The sequence below is a fragment of the Hypanus sabinus genome, chromosome 3 (assembly GCF_030144855.1).
Source record: "Hypanus sabinus isolate sHypSab1 chromosome 3, sHypSab1.hap1, whole genome shotgun sequence".
Classification (NCBI taxonomy): domain Eukaryota; kingdom Metazoa; phylum Chordata; class Chondrichthyes; order Myliobatiformes; family Dasyatidae; genus Hypanus; species Hypanus sabinus.
In genome coordinates, this window is record NC_082708.1 from 104,862,913 (window position 1) to 104,884,103 (window position 21,191).

At 41.7% G+C, this 21,191-nt stretch overlaps 1 protein-coding gene across 4 annotated transcripts in view; it reads left to right on the forward strand.

Annotated features, from left to right (window-relative positions):
- The window catches only part of acox3 (acyl-CoA oxidase 3, pristanoyl), a 149,137-nt gene that overhangs the window by 96,249 nt on the left and 31,697 nt on the right, over positions 1–21,191 (forward strand). For all 4 annotated transcript variants that reach the window (XM_059964889.1, XM_059964891.1, XM_059964888.1 and 1 more), the window contains one exon: positions 16,593–16,708. In XM_059964889.1, the coding sequence (XP_059820872.1) occupies positions 16,593–16,708 (116 nt within the window). The remainder of the gene's footprint in view (positions 1–16,592; positions 16,709–21,191) is intronic.

A 21,191-nucleotide genomic window follows, 5' to 3' on the forward strand; every position in this document is an offset into this window, starting at 1 on the left:
TCCCATCACAAAACCAACACCAGATACACATTATAACGTGAACTACACAGTCCCATCCAAAAAACCAACAACAGAGACACATTATAACGTGATCTTGAGTCCCATCCACAAAAAATACAACAGATTCACGTTATAACTTGAACTACACAGTCCTATCCACAAGACCAACACCAGATACACATTATTATGTGAACTACACAGTCCCATCTACAAAACCAACATGATACACGTTATAACGTGAACTACGCAGTCCCATTACAAAACTAACACCAGATACACATTATAACGTGATCTAGAGTCCAATCCACAAAAGCAACACCAGATACACGTTATAACTTGAACTACAGTCCTATCCATAAAACCAACACCAGATACACATTATAACGTGAACTACACAGTCCCATTACAAAACTAACACCAGATACACATTATAACGTGATCTAGAGTCCTATCCACAAAACCAATACCAGATACACATTATAACGTGAACTACACAGTCCATCCACAAAACCAACACAATACACATTATAACGTGAACTACACAGTCCCATCCACAAAACCTTCACAATATACACATTATAACGTGTACTACACAGTCCCATCCACAAAACCAACAACAGAAACACATTATAACGTGATCTTGAGTCCCATTCACAAAAAAAACACCAGATGCACATTATAACTTGAACTACACAGTCCCATCCATAAAACCAACACCAGATGCACATTATAACGTGAACTGGAGTCCCATCCACAAAAGCAACATCCAGTTACACATTATAACGTGAACTACACATTCCCATCCATAAAACCAACACCAGATAAAAATTATAATGTGACCTACACAGCCCTATAACAAAACCATCAACAGATACACATTATAATGTGAACTACACAGTCCCATCCACAAAACCAACACCAGATACACATTATAACTGAACTACACATTTCTTTTACAAAACCAACACGATACACATTATAGCATAAACTACACAGTCCCATCCACAAAACCAACACCAGATACACATTATAACGTGAACTACACAGTCCCATTGACAAAACCAACACCAGGTACACATTATAATGTGAACTACACAGTCCCTTCACAATACCAACACCAGATACACATTATACCATGAACTAGAGTCCCATGTACAAAAGGAGAAAAGAAAAGTAAAGAGACAAAGTGGCTTTGGATTGGTCTTAATAGCAAAGAGTTACCTCTATTAGTGCTACAGCAATTAAATTCATGATAATCAAGTACCCAACATTGGACAAGCAGAGAAGTTTATAAAATTAGAGAGGATTAAAGTTACAAAATATTGATATTGTAGAGAGATTTAAAAGTAAGAATGAGAATTTTTAAAACGTGTTGTTTAAATACCGGGTGTCAATGTGGGATGAGTGGTTAGGGATCTGTGCTTGCAATGGGGACCAAAGAAAATGTTCTGTGAATTTTACTCAAAACGCCAGTCATAATATTTTCAACAAGCAATGTGAATAAAGAGAACCATGAGTAACTGAAGAAAATTGTAAATATTAAAACAAACGTAATTTCATCAACCTTGTTAGGATCCATTGAAGGTTAGAAATGTAATTTCCTTTTTTCCATATCAGATTGAGTTGTGTGGGCGTAGTCTACACTTTCTTGCCACAAGCTCATTCGATTTCACTGGGTGCTGTGGTTTCCTCCATTTCCCAAACATGAACTGATAGGTTACCCCTAAGTAGAGGTAAATGGCTATAAAATAAGAGGGTATTAACAAAGGGCAAAATCTGCAGATGCTGGAAATCCAAGGCGATGTACACAAAATACTGGAGGAACTCAGTAGGCCCGGCAGCATCTGTGGAAAGGAATAAGTAATCAGTGTTGTGGGCCAAGACCCTTCATTCGGACTGGAAAAGAAGATGAGAAGCCAGAGTAAGAAGTGGGGGGAGGGGATGGAGTTGATACGGGATTCAGAATAAGTTGCAGGGATATAGGGAGATAAGAAAAGGGGATAGTTTAATCAAACCTGCTGATTAAAGCAGCAAGGAAAATTGAAATCAACGAGAATGAGAACAGAGGGTGAGTGGGTGTTCAGTGCCACCTGTCTGGGAGTGATCACTATCGCCCTTGCCCTCGTGCTCCCTCCCCCTCTCTCGTTCTCTCAGTCACTGCTACCAGAGGAAGTTGCCTGTCAGTGACCGGTCCCCTCTCCCTCTCCCTCTTCCTCTCCTTCTCCCCCTCCCCCTCCCTTCTGCTAGTGTTGGGTTTAATCGAAGCCATTTGTGTACTAGACTGTAGTTCACGTTATGTGTTTCTGCTTCTGGTTACTGCTTTTATTGTTACTTTGTGCGATTTTGATCTGGGTGGACTGTTAACGAACAACACAGCGTTAGATCAGACTGAACTTGGCTGAAGCTGAACACTCCTGGACGGTTTCATTGACTTTGTGGTTTGATGTTATACTTTGTGTTTTTCCACTCGTTTGTTTTTGCTGTTTGCTCAATTTGTTCTTTTTTTTCCCAACATTGGGGGTTTAATGCACTGTGCAGCACTGTGAGGATCAGGGTTTTTGATTTCTCAAGTGCCTTCAATGCCATACAGTCCTCATTGCTGGGGGAAAGCTTCGTTCAATGTATCCAGGATAATGGACTACCTGTCTGGCAGACCAGCTGTGTGTCAGACATGGCTATAAGCAGCACCGGGGCCCCTCAGGCTCCTTCCTGTTTACCCTGTATCCCTCAGACTTTAGATACAACACTGAGTCATGTCATCTGAGGAAATTCTCTATGACTCAACAATAGTTGGGTGTATAATGGGAGGATGAATACAGAGCTCTGTATTCAAAGGAGGACTTTGGTGAATGGTGAAAGATGAATCATTTGCAGCTCAACATCGGTAAGACAAAGGAGATGCTGATGGACTTCAGGAAGTTACTATTGATGGTGAGGTCATGCATCTGGATGACAGACTTGTGTGGAACACCAGCATAGATGCTGTGTAGAAGAAGGTCCAGAGTTGCCTCTACATACTGAGGAGATTGAGGTCCTTCGGAGTATGCAGGCCTCTCCTTCACATGTTCTACCAGTCTCTTGTTGCCAGTACAATTTTCTATGCAATGGGACAATGGCATCAACACAGTTGATGCTACCAGGCTCAATAAACTGATTAGAAAGGCTGGCTCTGTTATAGGAGTCAAATTAGACCCACTGGAGGCTGTGGTAGAACAAAAGACCCTCTGGAAAATCCTGGCAATTCTGGAGAATGTTTCTCACCCTCTGCATGCCGGCTTGGCTGAACAGAGGAACAGTTTTACTAATAGACTAAGACAAGTGTGCTGCTCCACAGAGTGCGATATGAGGTCATTCTTGCCCTGGGCCATTAGGTTCTATAATGAGTCAATCTATAACCAGTGAAGTGGTAACCCCCCCCCCCCCATTAGAATATTTGAGATAATTTATTTTTTATTCTTTTTTACTTCTCTTCTAATATTTGCATATCTGTGCACTTGTAATGCTACTGTGACACTGTAATTTTCTTTGGGATCACTAAATTTTCTATCTATCTATCTGTCTAATGCTTTACTTTGAATGGGTTCCATGGTTTTCTTTGTTTTGTGGCTGTCTGTGGGAAGACAAATCTCAGGCTTGTATGCTGCATACTTTGATAATAGATGTACTTTAAAGTCCTGAAGAAGGGTCCTGAGGCAAAACATCAACTGTTTACTCTTTTCCGTAGATGCTGCCTGACCTGCTGACTTCCTCCAGCAGTTTGAGTGTGTTGCAATATACTTTGAAGCTTTGAATTGCTCTGTTGGGAATAATAGTAGATCCGTGGGATTGTGCAGCAGTAAGCAACCAGCATATAAATGTCTGTTATTGGTGAGAGCTTTCAATACCCCAGGATGACTGGTTGCTCATCCATGCGCCACTCTTCCTTTCAGTGGAACACAGGCAAAGTCCTCAGCAGTTCTTTTAACCCTCATTACTTCTACTTGCAATGATGGCATTATGTTGATTTTGTTCGGTAAGTTACGTATAACTGATGTTAAATCAAGTCTATGCGAACTTTGTTGCGTTTCCAATGCACTGTGCTGATGATGCAAAGGGCTCATTTTCATGGCTCCTGTACCCTGTGTGCGTGCCCATGACAATGAACTTGACCGTGACACAGGCTGCTCCAGCAAAGTCTACTTTGATATCAGGTGAGATCCCTGCCCCCCCCTCCCACGGCAACTTGCCTGCTGCCAAAGCTGTGTTTATCACCGAAGGTTTGGAAAAACCTCTGATAGGATACCTGTGTGAGGGAAAAGCAAAATAAGGGAGTACCTGTGGCTTTATTTTAGTTGGTGAAGGTAAGGGAAGGAGCAAAGCTGGAAAAAATATCAATGTCCTCTGTCAGTCGGTTTGGAGGGAAGGCAAACTGGAGGTGAATCATCAGAATCATTTTAACATCACTGGCATTTGCCATGAAATTTGTTGTCTTTACAGCAGGACAAAGCATTATAGAGGGGGGAAATGTAAATTAAACGTTGAATTAAATAAGTAGTGCAGAATTAGAAATAAAAGTAGGGATTTGTGTTCGTGGGTTCAATGTCTATTCAGAAATCTGATGGCAGAGGGGAAGAAGCTGTTTCTGAATCACTGAGTGTGTGCCCTCAGCCTTTCTATGTCAGGGTGCTGTTCATCGGCTATAGCTCAGCATTTAATGCCATCATTCTCACAATTCTGATTGAGAAGTTGCAGAACCTGGGCCTCTGTACCTCCCTCTGCAATTGGATCCTCGACTTCCCATCTGGAAGACCACAATCTGTGTGGATTGGTGATAACATATCCTTCTCGCTGACAATCAACACCGGCACACTTCAGCCCACTGCTCTACTCTCTGTATACACATGTCCGTGTGGCTAGGCATAGCTCAAATACCATCTATAAATTTGCTGATGATACAACCATTGTTGGTAGAATCTCAGGTGATGATGAGAGGACGTACAGGAGTGAGATATGCCAACAAGTGGAGTGGTGCTGCAGCAACAACCTGGCACTCAACATCAGTAAGACGAAAGAGCTGATTGTTGACTTCAGGAAGGGTAAGAAGAAGGAACACATACCAATCCTCATAGAGGGATCGGAAGTAGAGAGAGTGAGCAGTTTCAAGTTCCTGGGTGTCAAGATCTCTGAGGATCTAACCTGGTTCCAACATATTGGTGTAGTTATAAAGAAGGCAAGACAGCAGCTATACTTTATTAGGAGTTTGAAGAGATTTGGCATGTCAATAAATACACTCAAAAACTTCTATAGATGTATCATGGAGAGTATTCTGACAGGCTGCATCACTGTCTGGTATGGGGGGCTGCTGTTCAGGACCGAAAAGAGGGTTGTAAATCTAGTCAGCTCCATCATGGGTATTAGCCCTACAGAGTACCCAGGACATCTTTAAGGAGCAGTGTCTCAGAAAGGCAGCGTCCATTATTAAGTACCTCCAGCACCCAGGGCATGCCCTCTTCTCACTGTTACCATCAGGTAGGAGGTACAGAAGCCTGAAGGCACACACTCAGTGATTCAAGAACAGCTTCTTCCCCTATGCCATCGATTCCTAAATGGACATTGAATCTTAGGACACTGCCTCACTTTATTAATATAGTATTTCTGTTTGCATGTTTTAATCTATTTAATATATGTAATTGATTTACTTACTTTTTTATTATTATTTATTTGTTTGCTTTTCTCTTCTAAATTATGTATTGCATCAAACTGCTGCTGCTTGGTTAACAAATTTCACGTTGCATGCTGATGATAATAAACCTAATTCTGTAACTCCTTCCTGATGGTAACAATGAGAACAAGGCATGACCTGGGTGACGGGGGTCCTCATTGATGGGTGATGCCTTTTTGAGGCACTGCTCCTTGAAGATGCCCCGGGTACTATGGAGGCTGGTGCCCACGATGGAGCTGACTAATTCTTTTTGACCAAGGGATGTGAGTAGCTGGTGTTGAGAGTAGAGTTCCCACTTTCATTTATTTTATAAAGTTATGTCATCTCTAAATCTGCTTTGTTTCTTGGTGGAGTCATACAGCACAGAAACTGACCGTTCAGCCCAACTTGTCTATGGTAACCAGTGGGTGCCTTCCTTAGCCACCGCACTGCCCAGCCCTTGGTCCAAAGACTTCCCTGCCTAAGTGTTCATCTTAGAATTTCTTAAATGCTGCCAGGAACCCATCTTCGAACCACCTCTCGGACAATGCTTTCTGCTCTCTAGGTGAAGAAGGTCCCACTCATAACCAGCAACCGTGTGCCACTCTTGGTCATCGGTTCTTGCCTGTCACTCTGAATGACCTCGAGGCACCCTGACACGTGGAACCTCTCTCCTGGTGGGAATCTGCTCCGTACCTATTTCCAGAGTCCTACTGGGGAATCTGGGAGCACACTTGCTTCACTCTCCTCTCTCTTACATCCATTTTCCAATCCTGAATAATGGTTAACAGTTGCATTCGTGGTGCGTAGGAGTGTGACTATTGTATGGTTCCTTTAAGCTGCACTGCTGAATGCTGACGACTGCACAACTTTGCTTTAGATGGTTGACATATGAGAACATATAAGGAATAAAAAATGCTTGTACTTACGTAAGAGGATTGAGAAGGGATTTGTGAGCCTTGTGCCGCATTTTCAAACAGCGTTAATGCCACAGTTATTAACATAACAAAGTTGGAGCAGAAGATTTTCTGGGCCAATAAATACTCACAAACAATGGGAGGGAAAAAAGGATCTATTTGCAGAGACATGGTAATGCATATGCATTTCAATGTTTTAAATATGTTTATGCTATTGAAATGCTTAGTAATGAAAATATTTCTTTCCCCAGTGGTTGTAGTTCATGCTTTGCACTGCTGGTCTGAGACAAGTTGGAAATAGATATCTTGAGTTTTAAGGTCCCCTGTGGTGAAGTGTTTAAGTTTCATTCAGATGACATCAGTTTTAACTTGACTAAAATCTCTTGGGGTCTATTTGAATGCTCTCAACACATCAGTCATTGGTTGGTGAGGTTTAAAAAGAGCTCAGAGCCTTCTGGAACTTTTTGGCGGGCTGCAATGATAATGACCTCCGAGGCTGTTGGCAGGGAGCAGTAAAAAGTGAGGTGTGAGTGGAGCAGCCATTAAGGAGAGGCCTCTGTGTGAGTGGGCATTGTCAGGGTGGCCAAGCTTTGGTTCAGCAGGCACAGGTGGAAACTTAAGTCTGAGAAGTTAGAAGTATAACAGGTGTAGGCAGGATGGTAGCTCAGGAAGTGAAATGCCCCTCCTGTGAGATTGTATTTCTGGGTACCTGACAGACTCCCTGATGACTGCATCTGTATCCAGCTGCAGCTCCTAATTGACAAGGTTCGTGGCCTAAAGTAGAAGGAGATGAGTTATTAACTTCAAACTTTCTGCATTTTCACTTAAAGAGTTGAACTGCACGTGCATGTAACGAGAGCATCTTGGACCTCCAGGTGGTGTTTGATAAGTTCATAGCTTAAGGTAGAAGTTATACAGCTCTCATTACTTGCATGTGCAGTTCACTTCTTTGAGTGAAAATGCAGAGTGTTTGAAGTGAATAACTCATTTCCTTCTACCTAAGGCCACAAACTTATCAATCACCCCATGCTGTGGACCACTTCTAGAAAGAAGGGATCTGTATGCTCCATGACCGCTGGACTAAGTGTGTACATGTAGGAAAAATAAATGTGCTAGGTTTTCTAAAATTGACTCCTTCTACCTTAGGCCACAAACTTATCAATCACCGCTTGTGTGAAGGTAAGCTAGCCAGTAATATAAAAGAGGACATCAAAAGGTTTTCCAGATATGCAGTATAAAGGGTAAAAGAGAGATGAGAGTAGATATCAGACTGCTGGAAAGTGACCCTAAGAGAGGTAGTAATGGGGCACAAGGAAATTGTAGAACTTTGCGTCACTCTTCACTGCGGAAGACATTAACAGTATGCCAGAAATTCAAAAGTGTCGGGATGGAAGTAAGTGTTGTTAGTCTTACTAAGATTAGTAAGGTTCAGAAGCTGAAAGGTCTGAGGGTAAATAAGTCATCTGGATCAGTTAGACTACACCCCAGGGTTCAGAAAGCTGTAGATGAAATTTCAAGAATCACGTGATTCTGGAATGGTTCCGGGGGACCACTCTTCAAGAAGGGAGGGAGGCAGAAGAAAGGAAATTATAGGCCAGTTATCCTGACTCCACTGGTTAGAAGATGTTGAAGTTCATTGTTAAGGATGACGTTTTGGGGTACTTGAAGGCATGTGATAACGTAGGCCAAAATCATCATAGTTTCCTTAAGGGGAAATCTTGGCTGACAAATCTGTTGGAATTCTTTGAGGAAATAACAGGCAGGATAGACAAAAGAGAGTCAGTATGTTGTCTACTTGGTTTTTCAGAATGTCTTTGACAAGGTGCTGCACATGTGGCTGCTTAAAAAGATCAGAGCCCCTGGTATTACAGGGAAGATGCAGCATGGATTGAAGATCCGCTGACTGACAGGAGGCAAAGAGTAGGAATAAATGAACCTATTTGGGTTGGCTATTGGTGACAAGTGGTGTTCCACAGGATTTGGTATTGGAACTGATTCTTTTCACATTATATGTCATCGATTTGGATGACAGAATTGATGACTTTGTGGCCAAGTTGGCAGTCTATACAAAGGTAAGTGGAGAGGCAGGTAGAGTTGAGGAAGCAGAGTGCCTGTACAATGACTTGGACAGATTAGCAGAATGGACAAGGAAGTGGCAGGTAGAATTTAGTGTAGGGAAGTGTACAGCCATGCAGTTTGGTAGAAGGAATAATGGTGTAGATTATTTTCTAAACAGGGAGAAAATTCAAAAGAAAACAGAGGTGCAACAGGACATGGGAGTCCTTGTGCAAGATTCCCTGAGGGTTAATTTGCATGCTGAGTTGATGGTAAGGAAGGGGAATGCATTGTTATCATTAATTTTAAGAGGATTAGAATACACAAACAAGGATGTAATCCTGAGGCATATTGGTCGACTGCACTTGGTGTACTGTGAGCAGTTTTGGCTCTTTATCTAAGAAAAGATGTACTGGCATTGGAGACGGTCCAGAAGAGATTCACAAGAACGATGCCAGAAATGAGTGGATTAATGTATGAGGAGCGTTTGATGACTCCGGGCCTGTAGTTACCAGAGCTTAGAAGAATGAAGGGGTAACTTATTAAAATCTATCAAACATTGAAAGGCCAAAAATACTAGATGTGGAGAGGATGTTTCCTATAGTGGATGACTCTCTGATCAGAGGGCACAGCCTCGGAATAGAGAGTTGTCAATTCTGAACAGAGATGAGGAAGAATTTCTTTAGCCAGAGAGTGTTGAATCTGTAGAATTCATTGCCACAGACAGATATGGAGGCCAAGTCATTGAGTATATTTAAAGTGATGGTTAATAAGTTCTTGATTATTCAGGGTGTCAAAGGTTATGGGAAGAAAGCCAGACGAGATGTACCCCAGGCTACTGTGGGCGGCGAGGGAGGAGATTGTTGAGCCTCTGGCAGTGATAATTGCATCGTCAATGGCGATGCAAGAATTTCCGAACGATTGCAGAATATAGTATTAATGGTAAGACTCCTGGCAGTGCGGAGGATCAGAGGGATCTTGGGGTCCAAGTCCATAGGACACTCAAAGCTGCTGTGCAGGTTGACTCTGTGGTTAAGAAGGCTTACGATGCATTGGCCTTCATCAATCATGGGATTGAGTTCAAGAGCCAAGAGATAATGTTGCAGCTATATAGGACCCTGGTCAGACCCCACTTGGAGTACTGTGCTCAGTTCTGGTCACCTCACTACAGGAAGGACGTAGAAACCATAAAGAGGGTGCAGAGGAGAATTACAAGAATGTTGCCTGGATTGGGGAGCATGCCTTATGAGAATAGGTTGAGTGAACTTGGCCTTTTCTCCTTGGAGTGATGGAGGATGAGAGGTGACCTCGCAGAGGTGTATAAGATGATGAGAGGCATTGATCGTGTGGATAGTCAGAGGCTTTTTCCCAGGGCTGAAATGGCTAGCACGAGAGGGCACAGTTTTAAAGTGCTTGGAAGTAGGTACAGAGGAGATGTCAGGGTTAAGTTTTTTTTACGCAGAGAGTGGTGAGTGCATGGAATGGGCTGCCGGCAGCAGTGATGGAGGCGGATACAATAGAGTCTTTTAAGAGACTCGTGAACAAGTACTTGGAGCTTAGAAAACAGAGGGCTCTGGGTAACCTGAGGTAATTTCAAAAGTAAGTTCATGTTCAGCACAGCATTGTGGGCCGAAAGGCCTGTATTGTGCTGTAGGTTTTCTAGGTTTCTAAGGCAGGAGAATGGGATTGAGAAGGATAATAAATCAGCCATGAAGGAATAACGGAGCAGACTGTGTGGACCAAATAGTCTAATTCTGCTCCTATGTCGTATTGTCTTACTTTATCATGTCATTATTACAGAAATAGTGCACATTATTCCTATTCCTCATTCACCTTAGTCCAGCAGTTTTATATAATTAATAAAGTAAATACCAACAAGTGACTTATTGCCATCCTTTAGGTATTTTAAGAAGGAAATAGTTGTCTTAGACTCTGCCAACAGCCCAGGTATAGACATGTGCTTTAGCTAGTGCCGAGCCGGAACTCACACATCCTGCAAACTGTTTTAAATATATCATAAATATTTTTATATAATGTTAGCAACTAAAACGTTCACTTCTACAGCTTTAGATATCTGTAGAGGGGGTCTGATACCACGTCTCTGCAGCTTCTGTTTTACGCCTTGAGTATGGACCTTATAAACTGAAACATAGGAGACAGAGAGATGATGCAGAAAGGTAAAGAGTCTCTACCATTAAAACACCAGCAAGCCAAGAGGGGGATGAGGTAACTGATCATCTCAGCAGTTGCATTTCTTTCTGAGCACGGCACTAGTTGTTTTTGCCTTGAAGTTTATCTCCTTGTTACAAATGCGTTCCTTCTGTATGTGGACTTGTGAGCTAACATCGTGAGGATTAGATCATCAGGACTCCAAGGCATTATGAATACATTACTTGTCTGTGCCTCTGATTTATCTTTCTGCTTTTTGTCAATTCAAGCAATGGTGAAACGAGTAGTGAGTTCACAGACTTAATACAATTGTAGAAACACGTAACCTTCTTGGGTTCCTTGTGCCCGCCCAGTTTCATGGAGGAAGTTTTATGCCTGTTGTTAGTAACATTGTTTGAAAGTTTGATATGAGAAACTAAACATCTTGAGGCCCCACCTTCTACTACTTTATGATGACTAAAATGTTATTTGATTTAAAAAGGGTTTCGTAAACTTTGTCACAATGCTGTTGTTGGACGATTACCAACATTGGCAGGGAAAGTGAAGAGAAATAGCAGATGAGCAGAGTATTAGGACAATTCCTTTGGGTGGCAACATCAGCGTGTTTATAAAGTATGTATTTATCGTTTCTAATGAAACTGTATGCATGTGCACAAAGGCTTTTTAAATTTCAGTGAAGTACTTCACTTGTCTGTTTTTTTAAACAAACTCTTTAAGGTAGTATATACTTTAAAAATTGGCAATTGAAGAGCAAAAGTTGCAAGGAAACAAATTACAACTGAAAGCTGAAGCGGTCTCTGAAGAGATTAAGAAAAAGTTACATAAAATTGTTAAATTCGGTATTAAATCCAAGGCCTGTACTGTATGCAGATGATCAGTGATGTGCTGCTCTTCGAGTGTACATTGGGCTTCACTGAAACTCAGGGACAGGAATGTCCCAGTGGGACTGACACCCCACCAATTTCATTAGGGATTTTAGTCTTGCCGTTCAGGACAGGAAACTGTTTTCCGCAGGGATCACTCCCGACACAATTACCTTGTCCATTTGCTTCCCCCCACCCCCCCACCATCCCTTCTCACCGATCTCCCTCCTGGCATTTGTCCTTGTAAGCAGAACAAGTGCGACACCTGCCCTTACACTTCCTTCCTCACCACCATTCAGGGCCCCAGACAGTCCTTCCAGGTGAGGCAACACTTCACCTGTGAGTCGGCTGGTGTGGTATACTGCATCCAGTGCTCCCGGTGTGGCCTTTTATATATTGGTGAGACCCGACGCAGACTGGGAGACCGTTTCGCTAAACACCTACGCTCTGTCCGCCAGAGAAAGCAGGATCTCCCAGTGGCCACATATTTTAATTCCACATCTCATTCCCATTCTGATATGTCTATCCATGGCCTCCTCTACTGTCAAGATGAAGCCACACTCAGGTTGGAGGAACAACACATGTACCAGCTGGGTAGCCTCCAACCTGATGGCATGAACATTGACTTCTTTAACTCCTGTTAATGCCCCTCTTCCCCTTCTTACCCCATCCCTGATTTATTTATTTTTCCTCTCTCCCCTTTTTTTCTTTCTCTGTCCATCACTCTGCCTGTTCTCCATCTCCATCTGGTTCTCCCCTCCCCCTTTCTTTCTCCCTAGGCCTCCCATCTTATGATCCTTTCCCTTCTCCAGCTCTGTATCCCTTTTGCCAATCACCTTTCCGGCTCTCAGCTTCATCCCACCCCCTCCGGTCTACTCCTATCATTTTGCATTTCCCCCTCCCCCCACTACTTTCAAATCTCCTACTATCTTTCCTTTCAGTTAGTCCTGACGAAGGGTCTCGGCCCAAAACGTCGACAGTGCTTCTCCCTATAGATGCTGCCTGGCCTGCTGTGTTCCACCAGCATTTTGTGTGTCTTGTTTGTTTTCTTCTTGCTTTCTTTTATGTTCATAAGCATTTCCTTAAATATTTCTGTGCTGTGTTATCTTATGTATTTAATAAACTTTTCCAGAAAGAATTTTTTCACAAGTTTTTAAAAGTCTCTGCATGTTTGTGCTATTTAAAACTAATTTTAAAAACTGCACAAAAAGTGTTGATGTCTACCAAAACCATTCTACCAAAGCCACACCATTCTGCTAGCTCCCCGTGCATTCAAGGATTGAAAAGATCATGAGGTTCATCCTTTGCCATTTGGAACTGAGTGTGGGTCCGTGGGTAGCACAGAGAACACTTTTGGGTAATACAGCAGGTCCAGCAAAATCTGCCCCATTAACTTCCAATACATTGATTAGCAATGGCCCGTATACATTTCTGATCATGAAATGCAGCCAACAGCTCTGCAGTGTAAATGCCCTTCTTGCCTCTTAGACAAAAACTATATTTTAGATTTGGAGTAAATAATCTTTATTTGTGCTTTAAAATATTGTCTGCTTTCTTTTGAGATGGTGAGAGTGAAACTTATAGTGGGAGTCCTCAACAGTACCATTTTTGTTTAGGTAGTCACTACTATCTATGTTGTGCTAAGCTCACAAGCTCCCCACAATTTAAAGCTAGAACTCTTATCATGTGTGGAAGTGCACACTCGTGTCAGTAACTTGCAGTAATATGAAAAACTATTTTCTGTGTGGAGAAGCAATAAATCGCCTAGTCTGTAATAACAATTAAAGTTCAAAAGCAAAATAAAACTGCAGATGCTGGAAATCTGAGCTACTTGTAATACTTAGCAGATCAATGGAGAGAAAAACGTTTTAGGCCAGCGAGCCATCATTGGAATGAAGTTATCATGAGACATATGTTCTCAGTAAAGGAGGACGGCAGCACATTTTCACGTACATTTTAACATGTTTGATCCTGACCTTTTGTGTTCATTGTTGCTTAGAAATTCTGGTGATGTTTAATGAGCCAGAAAAGTTAAAAGTCACCTAATGAAAAAGTCACTCAAAGTCAGGCCCCATTGTAAGACTTTGTTAGGTATAGTAACTATGATTTTCAGAATATCTTATCACTTTCTGGTGTGTGGTCCTCAACGTTTCAAACAAGCTCTCGTTGGATGACCAAATACTCTTTAATATTAAAATCAGTCGGTTTAGTTTTTAGTGTTTGTCAAAGAAATAATTTTCTGAATTTTTAGGCTATGTTTATGTTTACAATTCTGTTCTACTTATTTTTATTTACTTTTTCATAGATCAAAACAGAGCTAATATAGTTTAAGCGTGTTTCAGGGCTTGTTAATCACATGCAAATTGGTCTTCACTCATTCTTAAAGCACTAAACCAATGATATATTTACCCTTAAAGGTTATGTGTGGCCCAGGCAAAATTTGTTACAGTGGTGACATTTCCCCTTATAATATTGTTTGTTTATTTATTTGTTTATTGATTAGGCCCTTCCAGCCCTTTGAGCCATACCACCAAGAAATCCCCCGATTTAATCCTAGCCTAATCACGGGGTAATTTACAATGACCGATTAACCTACCAACCGGTATGTTTTTGGACTGTGGGAGGAAACCCACACAGCCATGGGGAGAACGTACAGACCCCTTACAGGGAGCGTTGGGGATTGAACCCAGGTCATCTGTACTGTAAAGCGTTGTCCTAACCACCATATTGTGATTGTTCACCTATATTATTTTTATTAAATTACTGCCTTCATGCTTCCTAATGTGTAACTCGCAACACTTGTGAACTGAAGTCAAGGAAGCAAATCAAATGGTTGTGGTATGTTTTCCATGCAACATTGAATAATACCTTAAAGACAATGAAGACAAAGAGAAACCAAAGAGGGGAAATGGAGACACTGCGGATTTGTGGGATTAGACATGTGATGGCCTGGCCTGATAGGCTGTCATGCCAGAAGTGCCACTCTGAAGTACAAGACCTAAAAGGGACCAGTGACTAAAACATCTTGCCCTGAAGTGAAATCTCCAATGTGGTTGTGATCTTTCAGTGTTGCCCATGTACACTGTGCAGGGCAGAAACGTGGCTGTGGCGGAACCCTTGGCAGGAACCGTTTAGCCTGCGTCTAGAAGGTGACCTGCTGAAGAAATTGGCCCTGACAAAGGGTCTCGGCCCGAAACGTCGACAGTGCTTCTCCTTATAGATGCTGCCTGGCCTGCTGTGTTCCACCAGCATTTTGGGTGTGCTGAAGAAATTGGTGCCTCTTCTGTTGTCACTCATAGTTGGTACAATTTCTGTCATGAAGGCACACATGATTGTTGTCTACATTGATGTCATCAAGTGCACAAGTAAAGCTAAATAAACAGCACCTTCGCTTAGACAAATAGTGCCATGCCAGAGGTCTCCCAGTCCATTGAACAATAAGCAGGATTTATACTGGATATGGGCACATAAATATTAAAACATTCAGAAAATAGATTTTATGCGTCTGCGTCAATTCCTCCAGTTTCACGATAAGGGTATCTATGTTAATACCTGTACTCATTGTTCGTCCTTAATTACCCCTTCAACAGAACGGATTGCTCTGCCATTTTTAGAGACCATTTTAAAGCGTTTCCATGAGTGTGGAGTTATATTGTGGCATGGTTGAGAAAAGGGTGATGCATCTTTGTCCCTGAAGGGCACTCGTGAATCAGCCGGGTTTTAATGATGATTTTAAAAACAAGAAGATCTGCAGATGCTGGAAATCCAAAGCAAAGCTGGATTTGCTGGAGGAACTCAGCAGGTCATGCAGCATCCATGGAAATGAAAGAAAAAACCACTGGCCTTTCAGGCCTAGATTCTTCTTCAGGACTGGAAAGGAAAAGGGAATGACAATTTAATGATAACTTGGTAGTTTTGTGGTCATCCTTACTAACAATCGCTGTTGTTTTTTCAATTCTATTGGATTTTCTAAGCGAATGAAATTCCACAGCTGCTGTATTGGGATATGAGCTTTTTTTCAGATTATTAGTTAGGATCTCCAGTAACAACCATTGCACCACTACCATGACCATATACTTCTTCTTACCTACTCTGTGACGTCATTGATAAAAATATGTGAATCTTGGTTCATCCAGGAAACAGAGTTTAAGCATCAGCTTCTTTCCCTTTTAATATTGTCCTTAATGTATATGGCGGTAAGAAAAATGGGGAGAAATTAGTTTAAAATTAGTGGAATAGTTATTATTAAATCTATACTTGCTCAAACAAAAGATGATTATTCTAACCAGAGATCAAACTATTGGGTTATGTAGAACATAATTGGGCCTAGAAGGGAAGAGTCAATTTGCTGATTGCAACAGTGCTTCTCATCTCTGACACCCATACAAGCAAATTATGACTTCTTCTTAATGTCCACGATTGCTACTGAATTGACCAGCTCAGTTCTGCCTCAACAGTGAAAGAAAGTGCATCAAACGTAACAGAAGGCAAAGGCACACTCTTGAATCAGAGCGCAGAAAATTAGAAAGGTCAAAATGAAAGTATGCAGTGGGTTACTTCACTCTTGATTGGAGCATTTTAGATATGGTCTATTATCATTTCTAGCGGACAGCCCTTCGTGTATATTCTTGCAGAGTCTACTTTAAGCTCTGCTAGAATACAATTCATACCAAATTTAGTTTAAGACCATTGTGTCACTCTACACCGGGGATTCCCAATCTGGGGTCTGTCAATCCCCAGATGGGGGGGGGGGGTCCATGGCATAAAAAAAAGTTGGGAACCCCTGCTCCACACTTAGAACATACCTAAAGGAAGGAATTATTGAAGAAAATTATAGATTAAGCTCCGATGAATGAAGGCATTTACTGGAGAAGGTTGTTTCCTAAATGATTTACACTTTTCTTTCAGTTGCATTGGCGGCATACAAATGGCTAGTCTGCTATCTATTACGTGAGAGCTGCATAAAACTAGATGATGAAAGGAATTCGGGGAAATCAGACTTTGAGTGCAGTAACAACTGTCAGGTAAATGATTTTCAGAAGCAATTTATTAAAGTGATTAGTCCATAATTCTGGTTTGGTAATTGTAAAACATTATTGCATCTATTTATTGCTTGATTTTTCTTACATATTGTTTGATGTTATCATCGGCTACTCAACCACAATATTATCCAGCAATCTGTAAAATTCTCAGTTGTTAAAATTCACAGAACAGCTTCATGCTATGCAGCAATTTGCAATCATGTACTGAAAAGATACTTCCGTTGGATGAAAATCATGGAGTAATAAGGCGTGGAAAAAGGTCCTTAGACTCAGCTCAGCTGTCTCAACCATGGTGCCCACCAAACTAGATGTATTTGGCCAATACCCCTCTAAACTCCTCTAGGTACTTATCCAATTTTACTCTCCCTGCCTCAACCACTCTCTCTGGAAGCTCCTCACATGGTAGAGGGTGGGGAGGAGGGTTCAGTGGTTCTGCTGGCACGGGCAGAGGTGGGGGAGGTTGATGCATTTGATACTGCTTGTGCAGAGGTAGGGTGGGCTTTGTTCTATCAGAAATCTTTGTTTTGTGGATGTCTGTGAAGAGGATTAATTTCAGGTTGTTTACTCTATAGATACTCTGATATTAAATGTACCTTTGAATATTATTTTTGTACCTGCCTCACCCCTTCCCTCCCTCCATTCCTCAACCACTCTCTCTGGAAGCTCATTTCATAAACGTACCACCCCCTGCATGAAGGAGTTACCTCTCGATCTCTTACAAATCTTTCACCTCTCACCCTAAACCTCCTCCCTGTAGTTTTAAGTTCCGGTTCCCTGGGAAAAAGACAGAGTGTGTTCAACCTTTCTTTGCCCCTGATGATTTCATGTACATTTTTTGTGCACTTTCTCAGGTGTCTGTTCTCCTTAAGATATGAAAATGGTCCACATTTTCATCATAGATTGTTAATGGTCTCTGATGTGCGTTAGTGAATGAGATGATCACGATGAAATTCAGCACCACCTTCAGTGCACCAAAACACACCTTGGCCTCCCGAGAAAAGAACATTTGAAGAACCTGGCACAAGGCATGGGCTAATGACCAGCCATGATGTATCTGTGTCATGGAGTAGTGACAGGAGGCCCAGCAGAGCACTGGAGAGGTGGCACCAGTGCTACCTCCACATAACTATAGTGAAAATAAACGAACTATAATTTACACCATCTCCCAAGTCAATTCTCACAGCAATTCCATGGTATCTGCAAATAAACAAAAGAGGAGACTCAGCAGTGCTCTCAAAGTTTCTTTGAAATAATGTAACATTTATTTTTTGGAATTCCTGGTCTGTAACCCATCAAATGAAAGATGAGCATTCAGGGTGTGATTGACAGTCCATTTGTCAGGAATTCAGAGGCCCAGTGTAACTAATGGAAGATGAGCACCAGTTCCAAACCAATCCACCTGTGCATCCATTCAAGGACTTCCTGTGCGTGTCTGCAGGCCTCACCTCAGTTTAATCAGTTTCTGCAGAACCCACAGGAAATGACTGGGAGCAGTTCCTCCGCAATCTTGAAGGAGAACTTAAGGAAAGAATTTATTGAGTTAATTTCAGTCCAAAGATAATTTTAAGTGCAGGATTTACAGACAAGTGTGCCAGGTAAACTTTCAAGGTGATCCACAAGTTATTACAGAGTTCGCAAGGAACATTCATGGACAAGCTTGGCGTAGCAGCTAGGTAGTGCAAGGAATTCATCCTTGATCATTTGCAGCCTTGTGTAAGTACATTGGCAGCTGACTGGTCTTTGCACAAGAGATTTTGCAGATTGTGCAAATCCAGAGCAACACACAAAGAACTTAACAGATCAGACAGCATCTGCAGAAAAGAATAAACAGTCGATGTTTTAGACTGAGACCCTTCATCAGGACTGGAAAGGAAGGGAGAAGATGCCAGAATAATAAAGTGGAGTGGGGGTGGAGGAAGAACGACTAGCTAGAAGGTGATAGGTGAAGCCAGGTGGGAGAGGAAAGAGTCTGATAGGAGAGGAGAGTGGCGTAGAAAGGAGGCTTGCACTATTGGTTCACTAACATGAGTTTTAAGCTCAACAAGACAGCCAAGAATTTAAATTCAAGTAAATGATCTATAATTTAAAATTAAAAGCTAGATTGTGATTGGATTTGTTGGAAAAAAAAACACTCAAGGAAGGAAATCAAATTACCTTTACCAGTATAGCTTATACTTGACCCAGACCTATCCTCAGTGTAGGAAGAGCTAGAGATGATCATTAAATACTGGAATTAGCAATAATTTCCACATCCCATGAATAAACAAGTAAAAAAGATGTTGAATACTAGAACCATAGAACCATCTATGAATACTACTCTTAAACTTGGTTCTTCTTAACCACAGACCCCCACCACCCCACCAACTCTTTTGATAAATAAAAATCTCAGACTTCCAATCTAATTTTTGTACTGGTCAATTTGTCTGTCATTTTGTTATTCAATTGAATTGACTTTATTTCTTACATCCTTCACATACAGGAGGAGTAAAAATCTTTACGATACATCTCCCGTCTAAATGTGCAATGTGCAATCATAGTAATTTATAATAATAGAACAATCAATGTAACGTCAAAATCAGCGTGAGTTAATTAGTCTGATGGCCTGGTGGAAGAAGCTGACGGAACCTTTGTTTTTGGGACATTGTGGGAGAGCGCTGTTGTTTTGACACCACTGTGTCAGAGAGATGACTTCTTCCCTGTAGGCCACCTCATTATTGTTTGAGATTAGGCCAATCAATGTAGTGTCGTCCGCAAATTTAATTAGCAGATTGGAGCAGATTAGCAGGTGGTGACACAGTCATCAGTATACAGGGAGTAAAGGAGGGGACTTAGTACACAGCCCTGAGGGTCACCTGTGTTGAGGGTCGGGGGCAGAGGTGAGGGAGCCCACTCTTACCACCTGCTGGCGATCTGACAGGAAGTCCAGGATCCAGCTGCACAAGGCAGGGTGAAGGCTAAGGTCTCTGAGCTTCTTGTCGAGCCTGTGGGGAATTATGGTGTTGAACGATGAACTGCAGTCCAAGTATAGAATTCTCTCATAAGCATCCTTCTTCTCCAGATGTGTAAGGACGTTGTGTAGAGGTGTGGCTATTGCACCGTCTGTCAATTGGTTGGGCCGGTAGGTGAATTGTAGAGGGTCCAGTTTGGGTGCTAGCATGCTGCAGATGTAATCCTTGACCAGCCTCTCAAAGCATTTGCTTATTATTTATCTCATTACTCAGAGAATTGGACTTCCACTTCACCTTGCATAAATGTGTATTACCACGTTCACTGAGAAAACATGCCCAGCTGGGGAACTCCTTCCTCTTAGCTAAGTCTCTCCAGGTCGTACTACATCTTCATCTATCCCATCAACAACTTTCACATTGTAATCATGTCGTTCCTGTAGTGTGGCCTTACAGATATTTATACAGTTATAATATGACCTTCCTACTAGTGCATTCCATGACTTGGCCAGTGACGGCAAATTTCTTATTAACTACGAATCTGACTACCTTCAAGGATCTGTACTCATGCATTCCAAAGTCTGTTCCTCCTTCAATCATTTTGTATCCTACCATTTATACTCTGTTTCTTCATTTGATTTTTCCAAATTTATCCTTCACTGTATCAGAGTAACATTTTTACATAGATCCTGTAACCTGTTTATTGATATCTTGTTCCTTCCTCATCGGCAGCATGGTCTCACCTGCAGTCAACTCCTGTGTTGAATGTGAAACTCATTCTGCTGTTTTTCAAGCAGACATCGTTGTTTTTGTCTGAGCATTCGAAGAGTTTACTGAATCATTAATGACTCGAGCACTTTTCCTTACAAGCAGAAGAATTGTTCTCTGAAAACCCTTAGTGGATATGTTCTCCTGCTAAGAGACCTTCTCCTCTCTTCCCTTCCTGTCATGTGGTGATGGCTCATCCTGCTTTTCTTGTCCCCTCTTGTATTCCATGAAATGTCCACCAAAGCAACTGGTAGCAACTGTATTCTGCAAAGAACCATCTCCTTCAGCTATTGTTGTGTAATTCTGTGAAGATCTTAGCAAAAAAGCACCAAGCACTCACTGGCTTGAGGTAAAAATCATTCAGCAGCGATCAACAGTTACACAAATCTTCAGAAATATATCAATATCTATAGTGTCCAAAGTACAGGCTCCACGTGACTTAGCTCTGCAGCTCCCTGTCTGATTCCTCTTAACAGGAGCCTTACTTTACAAACTCCATGCAAAACCATCATTTCCACTGGGCAGCTGTAAGAACAGTGACAGATGGGTCCTGTCATTTACTATTTTCTGCGATGTATCAGAATGCATCTAGCACTCTGTACAAGTCAAAAGTACCCAATAACCATTTATAAATAATTAAACAACTTCATTTTTTAAATTTTAAAATTACTACCTGGGATTCCCTCACATCTTCATCTACCTGAATTGGATGCAGGAGTATATTTTACAGATTGTGTACCTTGGACACAGGG